Here is a 25,092-nt window from a genome sequence, read left to right on the forward strand (position 1 = left end):
GTAACCTAGAAACTATACGGAATGTCTCAAGTAATCTAGAAACTATAAGGAACGTCTCAAGTAATCTAGAAACTATACGGAACGTCTCAAGTAACCTAGAAACTATACGGAATGTCTCAAGTAACCTAGAAACTATAAGGAACGTCTCAAGTAACCTAGAAACTATACGGAACGTCTCAAGTAACCTAGAAACTATACGGAATGTCTCAAGTAACCTAGAAACTATAAGGAACGTCTCAAGTAATCTAGAAACTATACGGAACGTCTCAAGTAACCTAGAAACTATACGGAACGTCTCAAGTAACCTAGAAACTATACGGAATGTCTCAAGTAACCTAGAAACTATAAGGAATGTCTCAAGTAATCTAGAAACTATAAGGAACGTCTCAAGTAATCTAGAAACTATACGGAATGTCTCAAGTAACCTAGAAACTATAAGGAACGTCTCAAGTAATCTAGAAACTATACGGAACGTCTCAAGTAACCTAGAAACTATACGGAACGTCTCAAGTAACCTAGAAACTATACGGAATGTCTCAAGTAACCTAGAAACTATAAGGAACGTCTCAAGTAATCTAGAAACTATACGGAACGTCTCAAGTAACCTAGAAACTATACGGAACGTCTCAAGTAACCTAGAAACTATACGGAATGTCTCAAGTAACCTAGAAACTATAAGGAATGTCTCAAGTAATCTAAAAACTATACGGAACGTCTCAAGTAACCTAGAAACTATACGGAATGTCTCAAGTAACCTAGAAACTATAAGGAATGTCTCAAGTAATCTAGAAACTATACGGAACGTCTCAAGTAATCTAGAAACTATACGGAACGTCTCAAGTAACCTAGAAACTATACGGAACGTCTCAAGTAACCTAGAAACTATACGGAATGTCTCAAGTAATCTAGAAACTATAAGGAACGTCTCAAGTAATCTAGAAACTATACGGAACGTCTCAAGTAACCTAGAAACTATACGGAACGTCTCAAGTAATCTACTCTCAAGTAATCTAGAAATTATAAGGAACGTCTCAAGTAATCTAGAAATTATAAGGAACGTCTCAAGTAATCTAGAAACTATACGGAATGTCTCAAGTAATCTAGAAACTATACGGAATGTCTCAAGTAACCTAGAAACTATACGGAACGTCTCAAGTAACCTAGAAACTATACGGAACGTCTCAAGTAACCTAGAAACTATACGGAACGTCTCAAGTAACCTAGAAACTATACGGAACGTCTCAAGTAACCTAGAAACTATACGGAATGTCTCAAGTAATCTAGAAACTATAAGGAACGTCTCAAGTAATCTAGAAACTATACGGAACGTCTCAAGTAACCTAGAAACTATACGGAACGTCTCAAGTAACCTAGAAACTATACGGAATGTCTCAAGTAATCTAGAAACTATAAGGAACGTCTCAAGTAATCTAGAAACTATACGGAACGTCTCAAGTAACCTAGAAACTATACGGAACGTCTCAAGTAACCTAGAAACTATACGGAACGTCTCAAGTAACCTAGAAACTATACGGAATGTCTCAAGTAATCTAGAAACTATAAGGAACGTCTCAAGTAATCTAGAAACTATACGGAACGTCTCAAGTAACCTAGAAACTATACGGAACGTCTCAAGTAACCTAGAAACTATACGGAACGTCTCAAGTAACCTAGAAACTATACGGAACGTCTCAAGTAACCTAGAAACTATACGGAATGTCTCAAGTAATCTAGAAACTATAAGGAACGTCTCAAGTAACCTAGAAACTATACGGAACGTCTCAAGTAATCTAGAAACTATACGGAATGTCTCAAGTAATCTAGAAACTATACGGAACGTCTCAAGTAATCTAGAAACTATACGGAACGTCTCAAGTAACCTAGAAACTATACGGAACGTCTCAAGTAACCTAGAAACTATACGGAACGTCTCAAGTAACCTAGAAACTATACGGAACGTCTCAAGTAACCTAGAAACTATACGGAACGTCTCAAGTAACCTAGAAACTATACGGAACGTCTCAAGTAACCTAGAAACTATACGGAATGTCTCAAGTAATCTAGAAACTATAAGGAACGTCTCAAGTAATCTAGAAACTATACGGAACGTCTCAAGTAACCTAGAAACTATACGGAACGTCTCAAGTAATCTACTCTCAAGTAATCTAGAAATTATAAGGAACGTCTCAAATAATCTAGAAATTATAAGGAACGTCTCAAGTAATCTAGAAACTATACGGAATGTCTCAAGTAATCTAGAAACTATAAGGAATGTCTCAAGTAACCTAGAAACTATACGGAACGTCTCAAGTAACCTAGAAACTATACGGAACGTCTCAAGTAACCTAGAAACTATACGGAATGTCTCAAGTAATCTAGAAACTATACGGAATGTCTCAAGTAATCTAGAAACTATACGGAATGTCTCAAGTAACCTAGAAACTATACGGAACGTCTCAAGTAACCTAGAAACTATAAGGAACGTCTCAAGTAATCTAGAAACTATACGGAACGTCTCAAGTAACCTAGAAACTATACGGAACGTCTCAAGTAACCTAGAAACTATAAGGAACGTCTCAAGTAATCTAGAAACTATACGGAACGTCTCAAGTAACCTAGAAACTATACGGAACGTCTCAAGTAATCTACTCTCAAGTAATCTAGAAATTATAAGGAACGTCTCAAGTAATCTAGAAATTATAAGGAACGTCTCAAGTAATCTAGAAACTATACGGAATGTCTCAAGTAATCTAGAAACTATACGGAATGTCTCAAGTAACCTAGAAACTATACGGAACGTCTCAAGTAACCTAGAAACTATACGGAACGTCTCAAGTAACCTAGAAACTATACGGAACGTCTCAAGTAACCTAGAAACTATACGGAACGTCTCAAGTAACCTAGAAACTATACGGAATGTCTCAAGTAAACTAGAAACTATAAGGAACGTCTCAAGTAATCTAGAAACTATACGGAACGTCTCAAGTAACCTAGAAACTATACGGAACGTCTCAAGTAACCTAGAAACTATACGGAACGTCTCAAGTAACCTAGAAACTATACGGAATGTCTCAAGTAATCTAGAAACTATAAGGAACGTCTCAAGTAATCTAGAAACTATACGGAACGTCTCAAGTAATCTACTCTCAAGTAATCTAGAAATTATAAGGAACGTCTCAAGTAATCTAGAAATTATAAGGAACGTCTCAAGTAATCTAGAAACTATACGGAATGTCTCAAGTAATCTAGAAACTATACGGAATGTCTCAAGTAACCTAGAAACTATACGGAACGTCTCAAGTAACCTAGAAACTATACGGAACGTCTCAAGTAACCTAGAAACTATACGGAACGTCTCAAGTAATCTAGAAACTATACGGAATGTCTCAAGTAATCTAGAAATTATACGGAGTGTCTCAAGTAATCTAGAAATTATAAGGAACCTCTCAAGTAATCTAGAAATTATAAGGAACATCTCAAGTAATCTAGAAATTATACATAACATCTCATGTAATCTAGAAATTATACGGAAAGTTTCATGTAATCTAGAAATTATAAGGAACATCTCAAGTAATCTAGAAACTATACGGAATGTCTCAAGTAATCTAGAAATTATACGGAAAGTCTCAAGTAATCTAGAAATTATAAGGAACATCTCAAGTAATCTAGAAATTATAAGGAACGTCTCAAGTAATCTAGAAATTATACGGAATGTCTCAAGTAATCTAGAAATTATACATAACATCTCATGTAATCTAGAAATTATACGGAAAGTTTCAAGTAATCTAGAAATTATAAGGAACATCTCAAGTAATCTAGAAACTATACGGAATTTCTCAAGTAATCTAGAAACTATACGGAACGTCTCAAGTAATCTAGAAACTATACGGAACGTCTCAAGTAATCTAGAAACTATACGGAATGTCTCAAGTAACCTAGAAACTATACGGAACGTCTCAAGTAACCTAGAAACTATACGGAACGTCTCAAGTAATCTAGAAACTATACGGAACGTCTCAAGTAATCTAGAAACTATACGGAATGTCTCAAGTAACCTAGAAACTATACGGAACGTCTCAAGTAACCTAGAAACTATACGGAACGTCTCAAGTAACCTAGAAACTATACGGAACGTCTCAAGTAATCTAGAAACTATACGGAATGTCTCAAGTAATCTAGAAACTATACGGAACGTCTCAAGTAATCTAGAAACTATACGGAATGTCTCAAGTAATCTAGAAACTATACGGAACGTCTCAAGTAATCTAGAAACTATAAGGAACGTCTCAAGTAATCTAGAAACTATACGGAACGTCTCAAGTAATCTAGAAATTATAAGGAACCTCTCAAGTAATCTAGAAATTATAAGGAACCTCTCAAGTAATCTAGAAACTATACGGAATGTCTCAAGTAATCTAGAAATTATACGGAGTGTCTCAAGTAATCTAGAAATTATAAGGAACGTCTCAAGTAATCTAGAAATTATAAGGAACATCTCAAGTAATCTAGAAACTATACGGAATGTCTCAAGTAATCTAGAAACTATACGGAATGTCTCAAGTAACCTAGAAACTATAAGGAACGTCTCAAGTAACCTAGAAACTATACGGAACGTCTCAAGTAACCTAGAAACTATACGGAATGTCTCAAGTAACCTAGAAACTATACGGAACGTCTCAAGTAACCTAGAAACTATACGGAATGTCTCAAGTAATCTAGAAACTATACGGAACGTCTCAAGTAACCTAGAAACTATACGGAATGTCTCAAGTAATCTAGAAACTATAAGGAACGTCTCAAGTAATCTAGAAACTATACGGAACGTCTCAAGTAACCTAGAAACTATACGGAACGTCTCAAGTAATCTACTCTCAAGTAATCTAGAAATTATAAGGAACGTCTCAAGTAATCTAGAAATTATAAGGAACGTCTCAAGTAATCTAGAAACTATACGGAATGTCTCAAGTAATCTAGAAACTATAAGGAATGTCTCAAGTAACCTAGAAACTATACGGAACGTCTCAAGTAACCTAGAAACTATACGGAACGTCTCAAGTAACCTAGAAACTATACGGAACGTCTCAAGTAACCTAGAAACTATACGGAACGTCTCAAGTAATCTAGAAACTATACGGAACGTCTCAAGTAATCTAGAAACTATACGGAATGTCTCAAGTAATCTAGAAATTATAAGGAATGTCTCAAGTAATCTAGAAACTATACGGAATGTCTCAAGTAACCTAGAAACTATACGGAACGTCTCAAGTAACCTAGAAACTATACGGAACGTCTCAAGTAACCTAGAAACTATACGGAACGTCTCAAGTAATCTAGAAACTATACGGAACGTCTCAAGTAACCTAGAAACTATACGGAACGTCTCAAGTAACCTAGAAACTATACGGAACGTCTCAAGTAATCTAGAAACTATACGGAACGTCTCAAGTAATCTAGAAACTATAAGGAACGTCTCAAGTAATCTAGAAACTATACGGAACGTCTCAAGTAATCTAGAAATTATAAGGAACCTCTCAAGTAATCTAGAAATTATAAGGAACCTCTCAAGTAATCTAGAAACTATACGGAATGTCTCAAGTAATCTAGAAATTATACGGAGTGTCTCAAGTAATCTAGAAATTATAAGGAACGTCTCAAGTAATCTAGAAATTATAAGGAATGTCTCAAGTAATCTAGAAACTATACGGAATGTCTCAAGTAACCTAGAAACTATACGGAACGTCTCAAGTAACCTAGAAACTATACGGAACGTCTCAAGTAACCTAGAAACTATACGGAACGTCTCAAGTAATCTAGAAACTATACGGAACGTCTCAAGTAATCTAGAAACTATACGGAACGTCTCAAGTAATCTAGAAACTATACGGAACGTCTCAAGTAATCTAGAAACTATACGGAACGTCTCAAGTAATCTAGAAACTATAAGGAACGTCTCAAGTAATCTAGAAACTATACGGAACGTCTCAAGTAATCTAGAAATTATAAGGAACCTCTCAAGTAATCTAGAAATTATAAGGAACCTCTCAAGTAATCTAGAAACTATACGGAATGTCTCAAGTAATCTAGAAATTATACGGAGTGTCTCAAGTAATCTAGAAATTATAAGGAACGTCTCAAGTAATCTAGAAATTATAAGGAACATCTCAAGTAATCTAGAAACTATACGGAATGTCTCAAGTAATCTAGAAATTATACGGAGTGTCTCAAGTAATCTAGAAATTATAAGGAACGTCTCAAGTAATCTAGAAATTATAAGGAACATCTCAAGTAATCTAGAAACTATACGGAATGTCTCAAGTAATCTAGAAATTATACGGAAAGTCTCAAGTAATCTAGAAATTATAAGGAACATCTCAAGTAATCTAGAAATTATAAGGAACATCTCAAGTAATCTAGAAATTATACATAACATCTCATGTAATCTAGAAATTATACGGAAAGTTTCAAGTAATCTAGAAATTATAAGGAACATCTCAAGTAATCTAAAAATTATAAGGAACGTCTCAAGTAATCTAGAAATTATAAGGAACCTCTCAAGTAATCTAGAAACTATACGGAATGTCTCAAGTAATCTAGAAATTATACGGAGTGTCTCAAGTAATCTAGAAATTATAAGGAACGTCTCAAGTAATCTAGAAATTATAAGGAACATCTCAAGTAATCTAGAAACTATACGGAATGTCTCAAGTAATCTAGAAATTATACGGAAAGTCTCAAGTAATCTAGAAATTATAAGGAACATCTCAAGTAATCTAGAAATTATAAGGAACGTCTCAAGTAATCTAGAAATTATAAGGAACCTCTCAAGTAATCTAGAAATTATAAGGAACCTCTCAAGTAATCTAGAAACTATACGGAATGTCTCAAGTAATCTAGAAATTATACGGAGTGTCTCAAGTAATCTAGAAATTATAAGGAACGTCTCAAGTAATCTAGAAATTATAAGGAACATCTCAAGTAATCTAGAAACTATACGGAATGTCTCAAGTAATCTAGAAATTATACGGAGTGTCTCAAGTAATCTAGAAATTATAAGGAACGTCTCAAGTAATCTAGAAATTATAAGGAACATCTCAAGTAATCTAGAAACTATACGGAATGTCTCAAGTAATCTAGAAATTATACGGAAAGTCTCAAGTAATCTAGAAATTATAAGGAACATCTCAAGTAATCTAGAAATTATAAGGAACATCTCAAGTAATCTAGAAATTATACATAACATCTCATGTAATCTAGAAATTATACGGAAAGTTTCAAGTAATCTAGAAATTATAAGGAACATCTCAAGTAATCTAGAAACTATACGGAATGTCTCAAGTAATCTAGAAATTATACGGAAAGTCTCAAGTAATCTAGAAATTATAAGGAACGTCTCAAGTAATCTAGAAATTATAAGGAACATCTCAAGTAATCTAGAAATTATACGGAATGTCTCAAGTAATCTAGAAATTATAAGGAACGTCTCAAGTAATCTAGAAATTATAAGGAACATCTCAAGTAATCTAGAAACTATACGGAATGTCTCAAGTAATCTAGAAATTATACGGAAAGTCTCAAGTAATCTAAAAATTATAAGGAACGTCTCAAGTAATCTAGAAATTATAAGGAACATCTCAAGTAATCTAGAAGCTATACAGAATGTCTCAAGTAATCTAGAAATTATACGGAAAGTCTCAAGTAATCTAGAAATTATAAGGAACGTCTCAAGTTATCTAGAAATTATACGGAACGTCTCAAGTAATCTAGAAATTATAAGGAACATCTCAAGTAATCTAGAAACTATACAGAATGTCTCAAATAATCTAGAAATTATACGGAACGTCTCAGGTAATCTAGAAATTACAAGGAACGACTCAAGTAATCTAGAAATTATAAGGAACGTCTCAAGTAATTTGAGGTGTAATATCTAAAATACTAAATTCTAGACTGCTCATTACGGAAGTATGTAATTAATTTGTTAATATATATTAATTAAATGCCATATCAGTTATTTTCTTTTTCAAAAATACTAGCATGACCAAGTAAGATTTTCTATTTACAAAAAACTATACAAAAGTTAAATTTCAATATTCAACAGAAAATAAAAACTTCCAAACTTAAAAATTCATAATGACTTGAAAGACCTTCAGGGTAAATCTTATTTATGCACATAAATAGACTATAAATAAATATATGCCTTATTTAAATCGGGTGTTTATTACTTCTATCAAAACCTCTCAAAGAAACTCGTCTACAACCCGTATAGATTTGCCTTATTCATATATATTACTGATAGCTGGATTAATAAAACCTTAAATACAGAACCTTAGTCATATAACCTTTCTACTCATAAGATATTTTCTGTTATCATACACATAACAGTAGGCTACACATAAACATACATACATACATATATAAACACAAGCAAGCACACACAAGTGTATGTATGTGTATATCGTGTCCATTCATTTGAGCGAAGTCAAGTTGAGCGATGTCACGTTCGCCGAAGTCCTTTTTAGCGAACTTACATTTTGTGCATTTTGAGCGATACTCATTAAGCGATGTCAGTTTGAGCGAACTTTGGACAGTTTTCACAAGATGAATTGAGCGAAGTCTATTTGAACGAAGTCAAATTGTGGAATATGATGAATATATATATATATATATATATATATATATATATATATATATATATATATATATATATATATATATATATATATATATATATTTGTAAAAAAAAGAAAAAATATCTTTTGGTTTAAAAAAAAAATAAAACTAAAAGGTAATTTTTTTTTTATTTTGTACAGAAAAACATATAAAAGCTAAAATGTAAAAATACTAGAAATTCGTGAAATATACCTATAATATATAATGTAAATTTATTCAAAATGTAATATTGTAAGCTAGGTGTTTAAGGTAAACAGTAATTTCTACATCTTCCCTAGAATCAATAACGCTCTTAAGTCTTCTTTTTAAATTCTCATATTTCCTCTTCTTACGTAAAGGCTCTCTTCCTTTCTTAATGCCTCTATTAGGAGCCAGACTGTTGGGTGACTACATGAAAGACTTCCTTGGAAAGCAGTATGCCATCCTTCCACGGCATTGTTTGTTCAGGGAAAACCCATTTGAAACCTCTCGAAAACGTTCCACAATGATAACGGAAATCTGGGTCTTCTCCGGTTGTTTGACATTAGGCGGCCGATATAGGTATCTTCAAAATAATCGAAAATTACGTCGAGATCTTCGTCATAACTTTCCAAATTACGCAAGGCTTCAAACCCTTTTATGACATCACCCGTAGGAAGAAATGCCGTGCAGGTCATCATATTGATCAACGTCCTAACATTTTCTTCGTTCACATATTTTTCTCTCAGCCCCACTTTGATTATTTTTCTCCACCCACACTGCCCTAAATGAAAGAAACATCCAGCAAGTTCATCTGATAGACCAGCGATAGCATTTTGAAGTAATCGCCTTGGTGGATCATGTGTTGTTGCAGCAGCTTTTCTATAGATATAACCTTTATATGCTATTTTGTTTTTGCCGCGACTAGAAAGTATAATATCCATGATGGGTTACTTTCAAATGTTTCTAAGAAAAGTCTACATAAATCGAAATTTCAAAGTTAAGAAAACGAAGTGATATGCATATCTTCAATAACCATTCAAGTATTATATTATTAACGACCATTTTAGTTAACAACCATTAGTTACAATCGCGGTAAATTAAGTTAACAACCATTAGTTACAATCGCGGTAAATTGAGTTAACAACCATTAGTTACAATCGCTTAAAATCAACCTTCGTTGAAATTGTCAATCGCTCTTAAAGTTTCGTTCAAAATGACTTCACTCAAAATAACTTCGTTCAAAATGATTTCGCTGTAATAAACTTCGCTCAAAAGGATGGGAACCATGTGTGTGTGTGTGTGTGTGTGTGTGTGTGTATATATATATATATATATATATATATATATATATATATATATATATATATATATATATATATATATATATATATATATATATATATATATATATATATATATACATTATATATATATACATACATACATACATACATACATATATATATATATATATATATATATATATATATATATATATATATATATATATATATATATATATATATATACACATTATATATATATACATACATACATACATACATACATACATACATACATACATATATATATATATATATATATATATATATATATATATATATATATATATATATATATATATATATATATAATGTGTGTGTGTTTTATAGTTTCTCTAAAAGTTTACTCTTTTAGCTAATATTACCAAGTTTCCACTACTCTTAAACATAGTTTGTTTCATCTCTCATTGAGATAATTTCAGAGATACTAGTTAATTCTGTAAGAGATACTCTAAGAGCTAATGAACAAATCTTCAAAACATAAAGCAAGAAAAACTGATTATTCCATTCTAAAAAAAACTCACTGTCGTTATTCTATTCCCCGATGAGGTGTTGATTTGCTTACCTTGAGAGTTATAAGCTTAGTATGGTTTTGTCAGTAAAACCGAAGCCAAGATCATACTTACAAATAAGAACCAGGATTACTATTTGTAGATGAATATGGGAAGATCATTTTCTGACCCATTCTTTTTTATATAAAAAATACCTCTTAAGTCTTTCAGTTAATGAACAGGGAGAACCACAGGAAAATTAAATTTACGATTCACTATAATGCTTGGCTTACATAATTTCATGTAACATATATGGCAGCTACTTATTGAAACCAAATGCTAACAAAGCTTTAGTAGTTATAGTTAATCTAAACATCTTCCTATCAATATGCTGTAAGTTTTAGGAACCATTCTTATGAGGTAGTTTTTTGTAAACTCCTGCCATTGAAACTGTTTTATAAAAAAGGTAGCAACCTAACTCATTTACTACTAAAATTGAATACCAACCACCTTCTAATACTTCGCCATAATCTAAACATCTTTCCCTCAATGCTGTAATTTATAGGGACCAATCTTATGAGGTACTTTTTTGTAAACTCCTCTCATTGAGACTATTTTAGAAAAACTGTAGCAACCTAACTCAAAAAACATTCAATATATCCTTCTTCTCTTATGGAGACAATACATATGTATAAAGATGGTTGACCCTAGATTAGAACTTTTAAATTTTATATACATATACCAAGGCAATTCCCCCAATTTTGGGGGATAGCCGACATTAAACAAATGAAAAAAGGGGACCTTTCCTCTCTACGTTCCTTCCAGCCTGACAAGGGACTCAACCGAGTTCTGCTGGTACTGCTAGGGTGCCACAGCCCGCCCTCCCCCGTTATCCACCACAGATGAAGCTTCATAACGCTGAATCCCCTACTGCTGCTACCTTCATGGTCATGAAAGGCCACCGGAGGAAGCAGCCGAGCCTACTGGAACTGTGTCACAATCGCTCGCCATTCATTCCTATTTCTAGCACGCTCTCTTGCCTCTCTCACATCTATCCTCCTATCACCCAGAGCTTTCTTTACTCCATCCATCCCCCCAAACCTTGGCCTTCCTCTTGTACTTCTCCCATCAACTCTTGCATTCATCACCTTCTTTAGCAGACAGCCATTTTCCATTCTCTCAACATGGCCAAACCACCTCAACACATTCATATCCACTCTAGCTGCTAACTCATTTCTTACACACGTTCTCACCCTCACTACTTCGTTCCTAATCCTATCTACTCGAGATACACCAGCCATACTACTTAGACACTTCATCTCAAACACATTCAATTTCTGTCTCTCCGTCACTTTCATTCCCCATAACTCTGATCTATACATCACAGTTGGTACACCCACTTTCTCATACAGAACTCTCTTGACATTCATACCAAACCCTCTATTCCTTACCACTCCCTTCACTGCCCCAAACACTTTGCATCCTTCATTCACTCTCTGATGTACATCTGCTTCCACTCCATCATTTGCTGCAACAACAGACCCCAAGTACTTAAACTGATCCACCACCTCAAGTAACTCTCCATTCAACACAACATTCAACCTTGCACCACCTTCCCTTCTCATACATCTCATAACCTGACATTAACTCTCAACTTTACTTTAAGAAAATAATTTCACTAAAAGAAACTTCTTGTGATGATTGAGAATTGGTTATACCTTCTAATCAGAAAAAGAAAACGTGCAAATTTCACAGTCGAAAATTATTCTGCAACCATATTTCTAACACTTTGTATGATACCTCCAATGTCATTCTCAATAAGATATCGTTTTATCAATACAACCTTAAGTAGAACTCCATTCTGTCCTTAAGATTTTCTCAGCTTGTATAAAATCCGTGTATGACAGTGGCATGGAACACGGTAATTTTCCCTTACAATTTATGCATTAAACATTAAATACATTAGTAAATTTAAAATTATTATTTCTCTTTAAACCTGTTCAACTTGCTAACATTCGATGTTAGGTAAAATGATAACATTTGCTGTTTATAAGAAATCACTTAAAAATAATTTGTGTTATTTTTCAATGAACCTGAAAGTCTAGGTCTATTGACAGAAATCCTTTTATTGCTGGAAGGAAAATTGTAATGTCAATCATATAAACCTTGCACTATCATAGTAATAGAATAACTAAACTCGCCTCAAACATCAAACAAGTGATCCCAGGTCAAATAAGATTTTGAATAATTTAAGACTTGGGTGTATGTGAAGTGAAATACTAAACTTACAAATAATCAATATTATTCTTTTTTGCTATGAATTCCAAGGCAATATTGCATTTATTAATTATCCAACAAGTATCATACTACAGGTTTAAGATATATAGCATTCTATGGTCCTAAGGACGCGTCTTTAAAATCTATGACCCATGAAAGTAAACTATCTACTCTTACATTAGCAACTGCATCTCTGATAAGACTTTTTCGAGAAATGACAAATTCGAAGATAATTTGTATTTTTCCTAACCATACAAACCTTAGCTATTTACATTGGGTTTACCTTTTAGCGCAGCTGAAATCACGAGCCAATAGTTTTAACGAGGGTTAATTACCCCTGCGCTAGTTAGCAGGGGGTAGGGGAAGGGTAGCTTGCTACACCTCCCCCCCCCACACACACCGGTGACTTGCTTCACTTCACTTAGAGGTAGGACTTGACTTGGGGGTCAGGGATGGCGGGCACATATGTGTAAATAGCTAAGGTTTGTATGGTTAGGAAAAATAAAAATTATCTTCGAATTTGTCATTTGTTCCGTAACCAAAATACAAACCACACTATTTACATTGGGTGACTTACCCCTTAGGAAGGGTGGAAAGTCCCCAGCCTTACTGACTTTGGCTTGCCCGGGGGCTCAATCCCTCAGTGAGCAGCACTAGAGAAAAGGAGCCCCTGTACCTCACAAGTTCCTAGCATTGTTAGGAACGAGTGGCCTACATAAGCAGTGTGTGGAGGAGAGTGTGACTCGTCCTATGAAGTTGACCTTGAGACCTTTAGATAGGAATCCAGGATAGGACGTTCCCAATACCACCTCGTCAGGGTATGGGGGACGCAACAGTATTAAGCTTAATACTAGGAGCACAAAGAAGCATGGGTTACCTGCAGAGGTCGAGGTCAGCTATGTGAGGACCAGGATGCTGCTTCCCTAAGAGAGGGGAGAATGAAGAAAGAAGTAAGGGTCAGACATACTCTTTCATTCACGCAGACTAAGACCGGGTAACAACGCCCTCAACCTACTGCTACTTGTCCAAAAAGGAGCCTGAGGTTAGACCAGCTGTTGTGCAGCCACCACAGGGCCGATAGAAAACGTATAGAGGCTCCTGTGGGTCACGTCTTGCAGGTAGTGGGCTGTGAAGGTCGTCTGACGCTTCCAGACCCCAGCTTGAAGAACCTGCGTCACAGAGAAGTTTCTCTTGAAGGCCAGGGATGTAGCAACACCCCTGACATCGTGTGCCCGAGGGGGACGTGACGGAGGAGGGTCTGGATTCAAGGCATGGTGGATAATCCTTCGAATCCAAGCTGAGATGGTGTTCCTGGTGACCCTCCTCTTAGTCCTGCCTGTGCTCACAAGCAAAGCTCGCACTTGAGGACGGACTGCAGCCGTTCTCTTCAAGTAGTGCCTCAGACACCTCACTGGACATAGTAGCAGCTGGTCTGGGTCGCTTGTTACAGAACGGAGACTCGCGATCCTGAAAGAGTCGAACCAAGGATCCGGCACTCCAGGATTCTGAGTCTTGGCAACAAACTCAGGGACAAACCTGAACGTTACCTCCCCCCATCCCCTTGAATGGGCGATGTAGGAAAGCCATCTTCCAAGACAGGTGGCGATCGGAGGCCTGGCGTAATGGTTCGAAGGGAGGTCTCTTAAGAGACCTGAGGACTCGAACCACGTTCCAAGGAGGGGGTCTCACTTCCGACTGGGGGCAGGTAAGCTCATAGCTACGTATGAGTAAAGAGAGTTCTAGCGATGAAGAAATATCCACGCCCTTCAGCCTGAAGGCCAAGCTTAAGGCTGAGCGATAGCCTTTCACTGCCAAGACCGAAAGGCACATTTCTTCCCGCAGATAAACGAGGAAGTCCGCTATTGCTGGAATAGTGGCATCGAGTGGAGAGATACCCCTCCCACGACACCAACCACAAAAGACTCTCCACTTTGCTTGGTAGACTCCCTCAGAGGACCTTCGCAGGTGCCGAGACATTCTCTCCGCAACCTGTTGCGAAAAGCCTCTCTCCGCAAGGAGACGCTGGATAGTCTCCAGGCGTGAAGCCGAAGCGAGGCCACGGCCTTGTGAGGGACGCCGGAGTGGGGTTGTCTGAGAAGCTCGTGTCATGGAGGAAGTTCCCTCGGGAGCTCCGACAGGAGCTGCAGAAGGTCCGGGAACCATTCCGCGTGATGCCATAGCGGAGCTACCAGAGTCATCGAACAGTTGACCGATAGTCTGGTCCTGTTGAGCACCCTTCTCATCAGACAGAACGGTGTGAAGGCGTACACATCGATGTTGTCCCACCGTTGCTGGAAAGCATCTTGCCAGTGCCTTGGGGGTCCAGGACTGGGGAGCAGTACAGGGGCAGCTTGAAGTTCAACGCTGTCGCGAACAAGTCCATAGTCGGGGAACCCCACAAAGTCAGGACTTTGTTGGCTATCTGAGGATCCAAAGACCACCCGGTTCTCACTATCTGCGAGGCCCTGCTCAGACTGTCGGCGAGCACATTCCTCTTGCCAGGAATGAAGCGAGCTGATAGTGTTATCGAGTGGATTTCGGTCCACCTCAGAATCTCTACTGCAAGATGGGATAGCTGCTGCGAAAAAGTGCCTCCCTGCTTGTTGATATAAGCCACTACCGTGGTGTTGACGCTCATCACTACCACGGAGTGACCCGCCAGGGACCGTTGGAACTGCTGAAGAGCCAAAAAGACTGCCTTCAATTCTAGTAGGTTGATGTGTAGGCACTTTTCTGATTCTGACCAAAGCCCTGAGGCCCTCTGGTTCAGAAAGTGCGCCCCCCACCCTTCTTTTGACGCGTCCGAAAACAGAGTCAATTCCGGGGGGAGGACGAGAAGACTCACTCCCTTCCGCAGGTTCTCGTCGACCAGCCACCACCGCAAGTCCGTCTGTTCCAAAGACCCCATTGGGATCAGAATGTCCGGAGAATCGGATCCTCGATTCCACCGGAACTTCAGCCGCCACTGTAGGGATCTCATCCTGAGGCGGCTGTTTGGAACCAGACGAGCCAGGGAGGATAGGTGACCTAAAAGACGTAACCACGACTGGGCGGGGAGCTCTTCTCGCCTGAGGAAGGGTTCCGCCACCCTCCTCAGCCTTGCTATCCGGTCGTCTGATGGAAAGGCTTTGTGGAGATTGGTGTCTAATAGCATGCCTAGATAAACCAGTCGTTGGGACGGCTGCAGAGAGGACTTCTCGAGGTTTACCACGATCCCCAGATCCTGGCAAAGATCCAGAAGCCTGTCTCGGTGCCGAAGAAGGGTCGACTCCGAGTCTGCTAAGATCAGCCAATCGTCCAGATAACGAAGGAGACGAATGCCGTTCCTGTGCGCCCAAGATGAAATCAGGGTGAACACTCTGGTGAACACCTGAGGAGCTGTGGAGAGACCGAAACACAGCACCTTGAACTGGTAGATCTTGTTGTCTAGGCAGAATCTCAGGTACTTCCTGGAAGACGGATGAATTGGGATCTGGAAGTACGTGTCCTTTAGATCCAGTGTGCACATTAAGTCTTGTGGTCTCACCGCAAGTCTGACCGTGTCTGCTGTCTCCATGCTGAACCGGGTTTGCTTGACAAACCCGTTCAGAGCTGAGAGGTCAATGACCGGTCTCCAGCCTCCAGACGCCTTCTTTACAAGAAAGAGTCGACTGAAGAAGCCTGGGGAGCCGTTGACGACCTCCTGGAGAGCACCCTTCTCGAGCATGGTCTCGACTTCGGCCCGAAGGGCCAGCCCCTTTGCCGACCCCGTGGCATAGGAGCTCAACGACACTGGATTCGCTGTCAGGGGAGGTTGAGATGTTGTGAACGGGACGCGATAGCCTTGTCCGATCACTGAGACCGTCCAAGTATCGGCCCCGTGCTGCTGCCACCTGCGGACGCAACGCTGAAGGCATCCCCCCACAGGTGGACACGCAGGGAGACTGCCACCCCTAGGGCTTGCGGCCGCAGCCGCCACCCCTAGGAGTCTTGCCTCCCCTGGAGGACTTACCGTCCCTCTTGACCTTGGCTGGAAAGGGCTGGGGCTTAGACACCACCTTCTTAACTGCCGGTGCCTGCTTCGGAGCCTTACGAGGCTGCTGCTGCTGTTGCGGCGGAGCTGGAGGGCCCTATGGAGGAGGGAGTCCGTGCTGGATTTCCTCCACCTCTCAGCCGTTCGCTCCATGTCCTGAGGCTCAAACAGGTTCTCCCCCAGAAGGGAAGCATGTCTGAGCCTCTACACATCCACAGCGGGGACCTTCAGATGGAATCTCTCGGTTACAGCATCGCGCCGCTTCAACACCGAGTTGGCCCACAAGGTGGTAACCTGGTGCGCCAAAAACTCGATGGAGCGGGTGCCCGAGAGTAAGAAGGTCTCCAGGGCCTTTCTATTGGTCTCCTTGGACAAGACCTCGGAGCGCAATAGGATGCCCAGAGTTCCTAGCCAAAAGTCCAGCCACGAAGTGGCCTGCATGGCCCACTTCGCGACCTTTTCATGGCTAAGGATCTCTGCCGCCGAGAACGACACCTGCCGGGCAGAGCGCTTCTCAAGGGGAACTCCCTTCGCCAGCTCCTCCACGGAGTGATGGAGAGGAAGAGCGAGGCTGGACTCACCCAAGATCTCAAAATACCTCCTCTGCTGAAGACGAGGAGGAGGGATGAGCTTGTTCCCGGCAGAGGAACGACTGGAGGAGGCAAGAATCGCGAGCTAAGCGTTGGCCCTAGCTCTGGCACTCTTCAGACCCCGAGACCAGGGCAGAGCCGCACTGGACTTAGGGGCCTTCCGAACGTCAAACACTTCATCTAAGATAGTCTCCTTGCCTTCACGGGGGGCGATCACAGGGTCCATAAGCCCGTTAAGTTGCCTTATCAGGCTCAGGACCTGCCAGAAGGCATGTTCGGATTCCTGCTGATCTCCTCCTTGCGGGCTGGCAGCTAAGTCTCCTGTCCCCGGAATCTCTTCCTGGGGTGAAGCGTGTACGTTCCCCCGGGGAACCGCGGGTTCCTGGCGAATCCTCGAAGATGATTTCGGGATGGTCTTGGAGTCCTTGGATTCCCCTCTGGGAGGGATACAGGATCCCAACAAAGAGGTTCGAGGAGCCCCTTCCTCACGAGACGACTCTCCTCCATGAAGCGGAGTCTCCCCCCTTGGTGCCGAGGGGAAAACTACCGCTTCACTGGACTCACCCGAGGACGGAAAAGCCTCGTCCACGGGAGAAGGAGAAAACACTCGAGCAGGAGAAGGGGGCTCCGCGACAGCACTCTTGGGAACCAACTTCGCCCTGGGGGAAGTCACCACGAAGTCCACTCCTCTCTTTCTCTTCAGCGTAGGAGAGGCAGCCGTTGGTTTGTTGCCCTGATCGGCGAGTGCTGGTTTCATTACCCTCACTAACGCTCGCATCAGAGGACCAAACCAAGTCTGTTGCTCCATGGACACAGAGTCCAAAATCCTCGCTGGAGGGAAAGAGATCGGGCGATCCTTTGGAGTGGACACCACAGTACCTGCCTGAAAAGAAGGGGGGGAAGAATGATGCACTAACCTCTCCACAGTGTCTTCCCTGTCCTGCACTACAGTCCTGCGTTTGGATGGAGGCAATCCCGAGCGCTGTCTAGAAACACGCGTTCCTGCTGCTACCACTGGCTGCGAAATTCGCCGCGAACGACAATCGCGCGGGCGCGCAGGCGTGAGGGTGTCCGGGTGAACGAGCGCGTGGCCGAGTCGGCGAACGAATGCGTTGACGCGATGGCGAGGGAACGCGTTGCTGCGTGGGCGAGGAAGGTCGCTGGCAACGTAGATCAGCAGGCGATCGGTGGTGAACTGGAGAACGCTGACGCGCAGGTGAGCGATGGCGCGTTGTCGCATGGTGATGCGTTGGCGAGCGATAGCGCGCAGGACGCGCAGGTGAATGATCGCGCGATGGCGAGCGATAGCGCGCAGGACGCGCAGGTGAATGATCGCGCGATGGCGAGCTAGCAGATGGCGAACCAAGTCCTTCCAGAACCTCTGGTCGACGACGCGTTGGAGAACGCGTGTGCGCAGGTTGTAAATCACGCGGGCGGTTCAGAGATCGCCGATAAACAGGTGATCGTTGACGCGTAGGAGAACGCTGACGAACAGGCGATACTAGGATCGTCTGTGAACGTTGGCGAGCAGGTGATCGCTGGCGAGCAAGGGGGCGACGCGTGAGATCCTGTGAAGGAACAGATGGCGCGGCGCGTTCATGAACAGGAATAGGAAGAGCGTAGGCGCGTGGGGGAACATGTGCTTTTGAAACACGCGCTGGAGAACGCGGACGATGTTGCGTAGACACAAGATGAGGATCGCGAGAGAGCTCAGGAGACTGATGGCGCGCAGGGTGTCCAACAGGGACTGCAGGATGATCAGAGACAACAGGGGAGCGCTGCCAAGCAAGAGGGCGATGATCCTCAAAAGAGCGCTGACGAACGGGAGAGCGCTGACGCTCAGAAGAGCGCTGACGAGCAGGAGATCGCCTGTGCTCTAACACTGCAGAAGGGCGAGTAGGAGAATGCTGGCGCGCTAAGCGCTCTTCAGGAACCACAAGGTGTAGGATGTCCTCAGGAGAGCACTGACGAGGAGGGTGAACATCAGGAGAGCGCCGGCGAACAGGTGAGCGCTGACGAGCAGGAGAGCATTGACGAGCAGGAGAGCGCTGACGAGCAGGAGAGCGCTGACGAGCAGGAGAGCGCTGACGAGCAGGAGAGCGCCTGTGCGCTAACACTGCACGTGAAAGGGAAGAATCCCTTTGCCCCGAAGGGATCGTTGCCCGTCGGGTGACGAGTTCCCCAGAAGGTGAAGTTCTAGCAGGAGTAGGAGAACGGTCTGCAGAGAGGTTCAAAGGAGCAGGAGCTGTAGGCTGAGTACGACGAGGAGAGTCCCCTTCGGAGGAAGAAGATCCAAAAAGGCGCCTCTTAACCCACTTATAAGGGGAAGGGAGGCCCTTGCGACGCAGCGGACAGTGAGCCTTACGGCGAAGGCGGCCACGGGGAAGATCATCAGGACCATCAGTCCTCCGAAGGGGAGTCTCAGTCAAGGCACTTCCCTTAGAGGGAAGCTGAACAGCAGAAGAGCCCGTAGGACTCACTTCCCCCTTCGAAGGATGTAGGGAAGGGGGAGGAGAGCCGTCAGCACCATCATCCTCAATTGCACCTGCAGAGGATTTCTCCGCCCCGTCGGAGGCCTCTGCCACCACGACGTCGACGATAGACGGAGGGTCTACCTCTGCTACCGCCGGCGACTGCTTAACGGCGGCACCCAACGAGACAAGGTCAATCAAGGCGACCCTGAAGGGCAAGCCCTTAAGCCCCAGGGAAGCCCAAATCTGTAAAAGATCATCATTAGACAACGAATTATCAATAACCTCCCCCGGAGGAGGAGGGGGAACCGCCCCGCTATGGGAGGCGACGCCCTCTCCCCCCACCCAAGGTCGGGAAACAGAACTAGGGCCTGCGCTACCACTCGGCCGACTCTCCTTAGGAGCCGGACGAGGGGGAGCTTCGGAGGAGGTTTGGGCGGTGAAAGAAGAGTCCCGAGAACCTTCCTCCTTCAAGGCAACCCCCGAAGGAGAACGGTCTCTCTTGGACTTCTTCTTACGCCGGCGGCCAAACCTCTCCCACTGGGAGGCAGACCACTCCCTACACTCACTACACATGTTTTCCTGGTCACACCGTCGGCCGCGACACTGAGGGCAAAGGGTGTGAGGATCCGTATCCAAGGCCGACATAAAGGTCTCACAAGGGCGGCCGGCAACACCAGGGCACGTACGCATAGCAAAGATAATATAAGGTAGTCAACTTCATACACACACACAAGCTGTAGTAAAGAAAAAGCAGAAAAAAAGATTAAAGGCTGTTAACGAGGACGATGGACAGATACGTCTGTTCATCGCCGAGCCAAAAGTGAAGTGAAGCAAGTCACCGGTGTGTGGGGGGGGAGGGGTAGCAAGCTACCCTTCCCCGCTAACTAGCGCGGGGTAATTAACCCTCGTTAAAACTATTGGCTCGTCATTTCAGCTGCGTTAAAAGGTAAACCCAATGTAAATAGCGTGGTTTGTATTTCGGTTACGGAACAACTTAACTTTAAAAAATTATTTGTCTATCTAGAATGACCCGATAGTACCAAGACATAAAAGTGATAAGGTATAGTAATGACAAAATCTATGACCATCTCACCAAAAACTATTTGAGAACAACCTCACTTTCAAGAGAATTTCTACAATAATGGATTTTTACAGATATTACAGTATATGTTCAAAACTATATTGTAAACTGTACATAAGCTGCCTTCCAAAGATATTAATTACCTACTCTGTAACCTGAGGTACAAATTTATGAAAAAAAAATAATTACAGAAAATTTAAACTTATCTTTAAACTGATATCAGTTGAATCTTGCAGCCTCCTTCCCTGTTAACAGCGTTGATATAAATAAGAATAATTCAATCTTGTGATATCAGCATTCTGTTTGGTTTCACCTCTTTCCCATATTATTAGAGGGATTGGGTTGCCCACTAGAAAGTTTCCTGTTTACTGGCTTTGACCTTTGGAGTTCAACTGTGAAGGTAAATAAACGCATCTGAAAGTGAAATATCTTTACTCCAAATGTTCATCGTAATGCTATAGTTAATTTGATACATAGTGTCATCACTTTTTTAAGATTATCCATTAAAATAACTGACATATTCAATATCTTAATGTTATAACTAATTTGATACATAATCACTTTTTCAGATTATCCTTTAGAATAACTGGTACATTTAACTAAATTCTTTAGAAGCCTATATAAGACACTTTTGAGCTCTAAACTTGATCATGCTGTGTTATTCAACAAAGGCACCAGATGGAAGAACAGTGCTAATAACCAGAGTTCATGTAAAAAAACAAGAATAAGACAATGTTTAGCCTGGATATTTATCCAAAACTATTTTAGCAGCCATGTGTAATATAAGATTAGTGCTTTCATATCAATCTCGTTTTTTGTAAAGATAGTTTTCTGATATTTAGAGAATTGCCATTGCATTGGTAATATTTAATTTGAAGTATTAAGAAGGGAATAAGATTAAACTCGCAATTATTTAGGTAAATAGATAATCAAGAATAATTATTTTTTTTTTAGTAGTCTCGGGTGCAAGAATAAAAGATCGAGGACATTGAAATATTTTCAAATACTTAAGTTATCTGGAAAGATTTCAATGAACTGACTAATAGAATACGCAGATTCAAATTCAGTGAGCTTTATTTATCTGAAGAATGTACTAAGCCAATTATCAATAAATTGGCCATCTTAACAAATATCAGATCTTGCCTAGTTCTTACTATTCATGTGTTGTCAACTAATCCCTCCCTGGCATAGCCCAACATGTGAGTTGGCAGACATTAGATATAAATCTTTAATGTCTACTTAGAATGTGATTTTTTTCTCCATTACCATTTTCCATAAGTAGATGTGAGGATAAGTTGACGAGCAGAGAGAGACTGACAATTTACTGAACTTGCAAAGGTCACTATATTACAGAGTGCGGACGGATAAGTAGCCCGGGAGGGAAACATTTCAAACCCCAAAAGTCCTTGTGTTTACATTCAAAATAAATTAACAAATACCAAGGCGGTAGCCTAAGGAAATATACAGTATAATACATAGAAATAAAGCTCTCAAAGAGCACAACATCGTGATACAAAAATTCACTGTGTGGAACAAATAATAAAGTTACAATTATCAGAAAAAAGGGGGAGGAAACACAGCGAGTAAGACAAAGTCCTTACTTACATAATAAGTACAGTATTAGTATGATTTATTGACAGTGGTCATATGGAACATTGCTATGGTTAGTGGTGGTTACAAGAGTAGGTGTAGAACTGGAGTGGGAAGCGGTGGTTACAAAACTGGGACAAGAAACGATGGTTACGGGACTTCCAGAAAAACAGTGGTTAAGAGACAAGAACAATAAACATTGGTTAACAGACTCGGAAGAGAAACTGTGGTTACGAGACTGGGGTGAGAAACGGTGGTTATGAGAATGTGCTGAGAAACAGTGGTTATGAGAATAGGCTGAGAAACAGTGGTTATGAGAATAGGGTGAGAAGTGGTGGTTAAGAGGCTGGGCCGAGAAGCAGTGATTACAAGACTGGGCCGAGAAGCGGTGGTTACGAGACTGGGCCGAGAAGTGGCATTTACGAGACTGGGCCAATGAGCAGTAGTTATGAGACTGGGCAGAGAAGTGGTGATTACAATACTGTGCTGAGAAACGGTAGTTACGAGACTGGGCCTAGAAACAAGGATTACAAGGCTTGGCTAAGAAACGGGGGTTACAAGACTCGGCCGAGAACCAGTGGTCACGAGACTGGCCAGAGAAGTGGTGGTTACAAGACTGGGCTGGGAATTGGTGGTTACAAAATAGGGCTGTGAATTGGTGGTTACGAGATGGCTGAGAAATGGTGGTTATGAGACTGAGCTGAGAAATGGTGGTTACAAGAATGGACTGAAAAAATTGTTGTTAGGAAACTCCCGTAAGAAGTAGTAGTTATGGTACTACACCGAAAGAGGTGGTTACGAGAATGGGATGAGAAGCGCTAGTTATATGACTGAACTGAGCAGCTCTGGTTATGAGAACAGGCTGAGAATTGGCAGTCACGAGTGGTTACAAGACTGGGCCTAGAATCGGTGGTTACGAGACTGGGCAGAGAATCGGTGGTTACGAGACTGGGCAGAGAATCGGTGGTTACGAGACTGGGCAGAGAATCGGAGGTTACGAGACTGGGCTGAGAATCGGTGGTTACGAGACTGATAAGAGAATCGGTGGTTACGAGACTGGGCAGAGAATCGGTGGTTACGAGACTGGGCAGAGAATCGGTGGTTACGAGACTGGGCAGAGAATCGGTGGTTACGAGACTGGGCAGAGAATCGGTGGTTACGAGACTGGGCAGAGAATCGGTGGTTACGAGACTGGGCAGAGAATCGGTGGTTACGAGACTGGGCAAAGAATCGGTGGTTACGAGACTGGGCAGAGAATCAGTGGTTACGAGACTGGGCAGAGAATCGGAGGTTACGAGACTGGGCTGAGAATCGGTGGTTACGAGACTGATAAGAGAATCGGTGGTTACGAGACTGGGCAGAGAATCGGTGGTTACGAGACTGGGCAGAGAATCGGTGGTTACGAGACTGGGCAAAGAATCGGTGGTTACGAGACTGGGCAGAGAATCGGTGGTTACGAGACTGGGCAGAGAATCGGTGGTTACGAGACTGGGCAAAGAATCGGTGGTTACGAGACTGGGCAAAGAATCGGTGGTTACGAGACTGGGCAAAGAATCGGTGGTTACGAGACTGGGCAAAGAATCGGTGGTTACAAGACTAGGCTGAGAAACAGTGGATAGGCGACTGGCCTGAGAAGCGAAGGTTGAGACAGAGCCGAGAATCAGGGGTTATGAGACTGGGCAGAGAATCAGTGGTTATGAGATTGGGATGAGAATCGGTCGTTATAAGATTGGGCAAAGATGCAATGGTTACAAGACTCGGCCGAAAATCGGTGGTTACAAGAAGCGGCCAAGAAATGGTGGTTTCGAGAATTGGCAGAGATGGTTACAGGACTGGGCAGAGAAATGGTAGTTACGAGACTGGGCAGAGAAATTATGGTTACATGACGGGTTCAAAAATTGATGATTATGAAACTGTGCTGAGAATCAGTGGTTACGAGACTGGGCCAAGAAACAATGGTTATGAAACTGGGCTGAGAAATGATGGTTATGATACTGGGCCGAGAATCGATGGTTACAAGACTGGGTCGAGAATCGGTGGTTACGAGACTGCCGAGAATTGGTGGTTACGAGACTTGGACATGAAGCGGTGGTTATGAGACTGGACCAAGAATCGGTGGTTAAGAGACTGGGCCGAGAAACAGTGGTTATGAGACGGCCAAGAAACAGTGGTTATGCGACTGGCCCGAGGAACACTTTTTACGAGACTGGGTCGAGAAGAAGTGGTTATGAGACTGGACTGAGAAGTGGTGGTTACCGAATGGGGCAGAGTAAAACTGGTTATAAGACTGGGCCAAGAAACACTGGTTACGAGACTAGGCCGAGAAGCGGTGGTTACAAGACTGGGCCGAGAAGCGGTGGTTATGAGACTGGACTGAGAAGTGGTGGTTACCAGACGGGCCGAGATACACTGGTTATGAGACTGGGCCAAGAAGCAGTGGTTACAAGAATGGGCCGAGAAAACGGATTTTGAGCGAAGCGAAAAATCTATTTTTGGGTGAGATAGCCATGGCGTCCTGATGGAAGGTTCCTTTTTGGTAGCTTCCTTGGGTAAATAACTACTAAGATATTCCCAGAGAATTTAACCACAGGTTATCACAGAATTCT

At 41.8% G+C, this 25,092-nt stretch overlaps 1 protein-coding gene across 1 annotated transcript; it reads left to right on the forward strand.

Moving 5' to 3' along the window:
• The first annotated feature begins 18,461 nt into the window (after window positions 1–18,461).
• LOC137652566 (TATA-binding protein-associated factor 2N-like) lies at window positions 18,462–24,105 on the forward strand. The gene is made up of 3 exons (XM_068386054.1): window positions 18,462–18,557; window positions 22,537–22,729; window positions 23,363–24,105. Exons 1-3 carry the CDS (start codon window positions 18,462–18,464, stop codon window positions 24,103–24,105), a joined length of 1,032 nt encoding a protein of 343 aa, XP_068242155.1.
• The last annotated feature ends 987 nt before the right edge of the window (window positions 24,106–25,092 follow it).

Source organism: Palaemon carinicauda, chromosome 13 (assembly GCF_036898095.1).
Source record: "Palaemon carinicauda isolate YSFRI2023 chromosome 13, ASM3689809v2, whole genome shotgun sequence".
Lineage (NCBI taxonomy): Eukaryota > Metazoa > Arthropoda > Malacostraca > Decapoda > Palaemonidae > Palaemon > Palaemon carinicauda.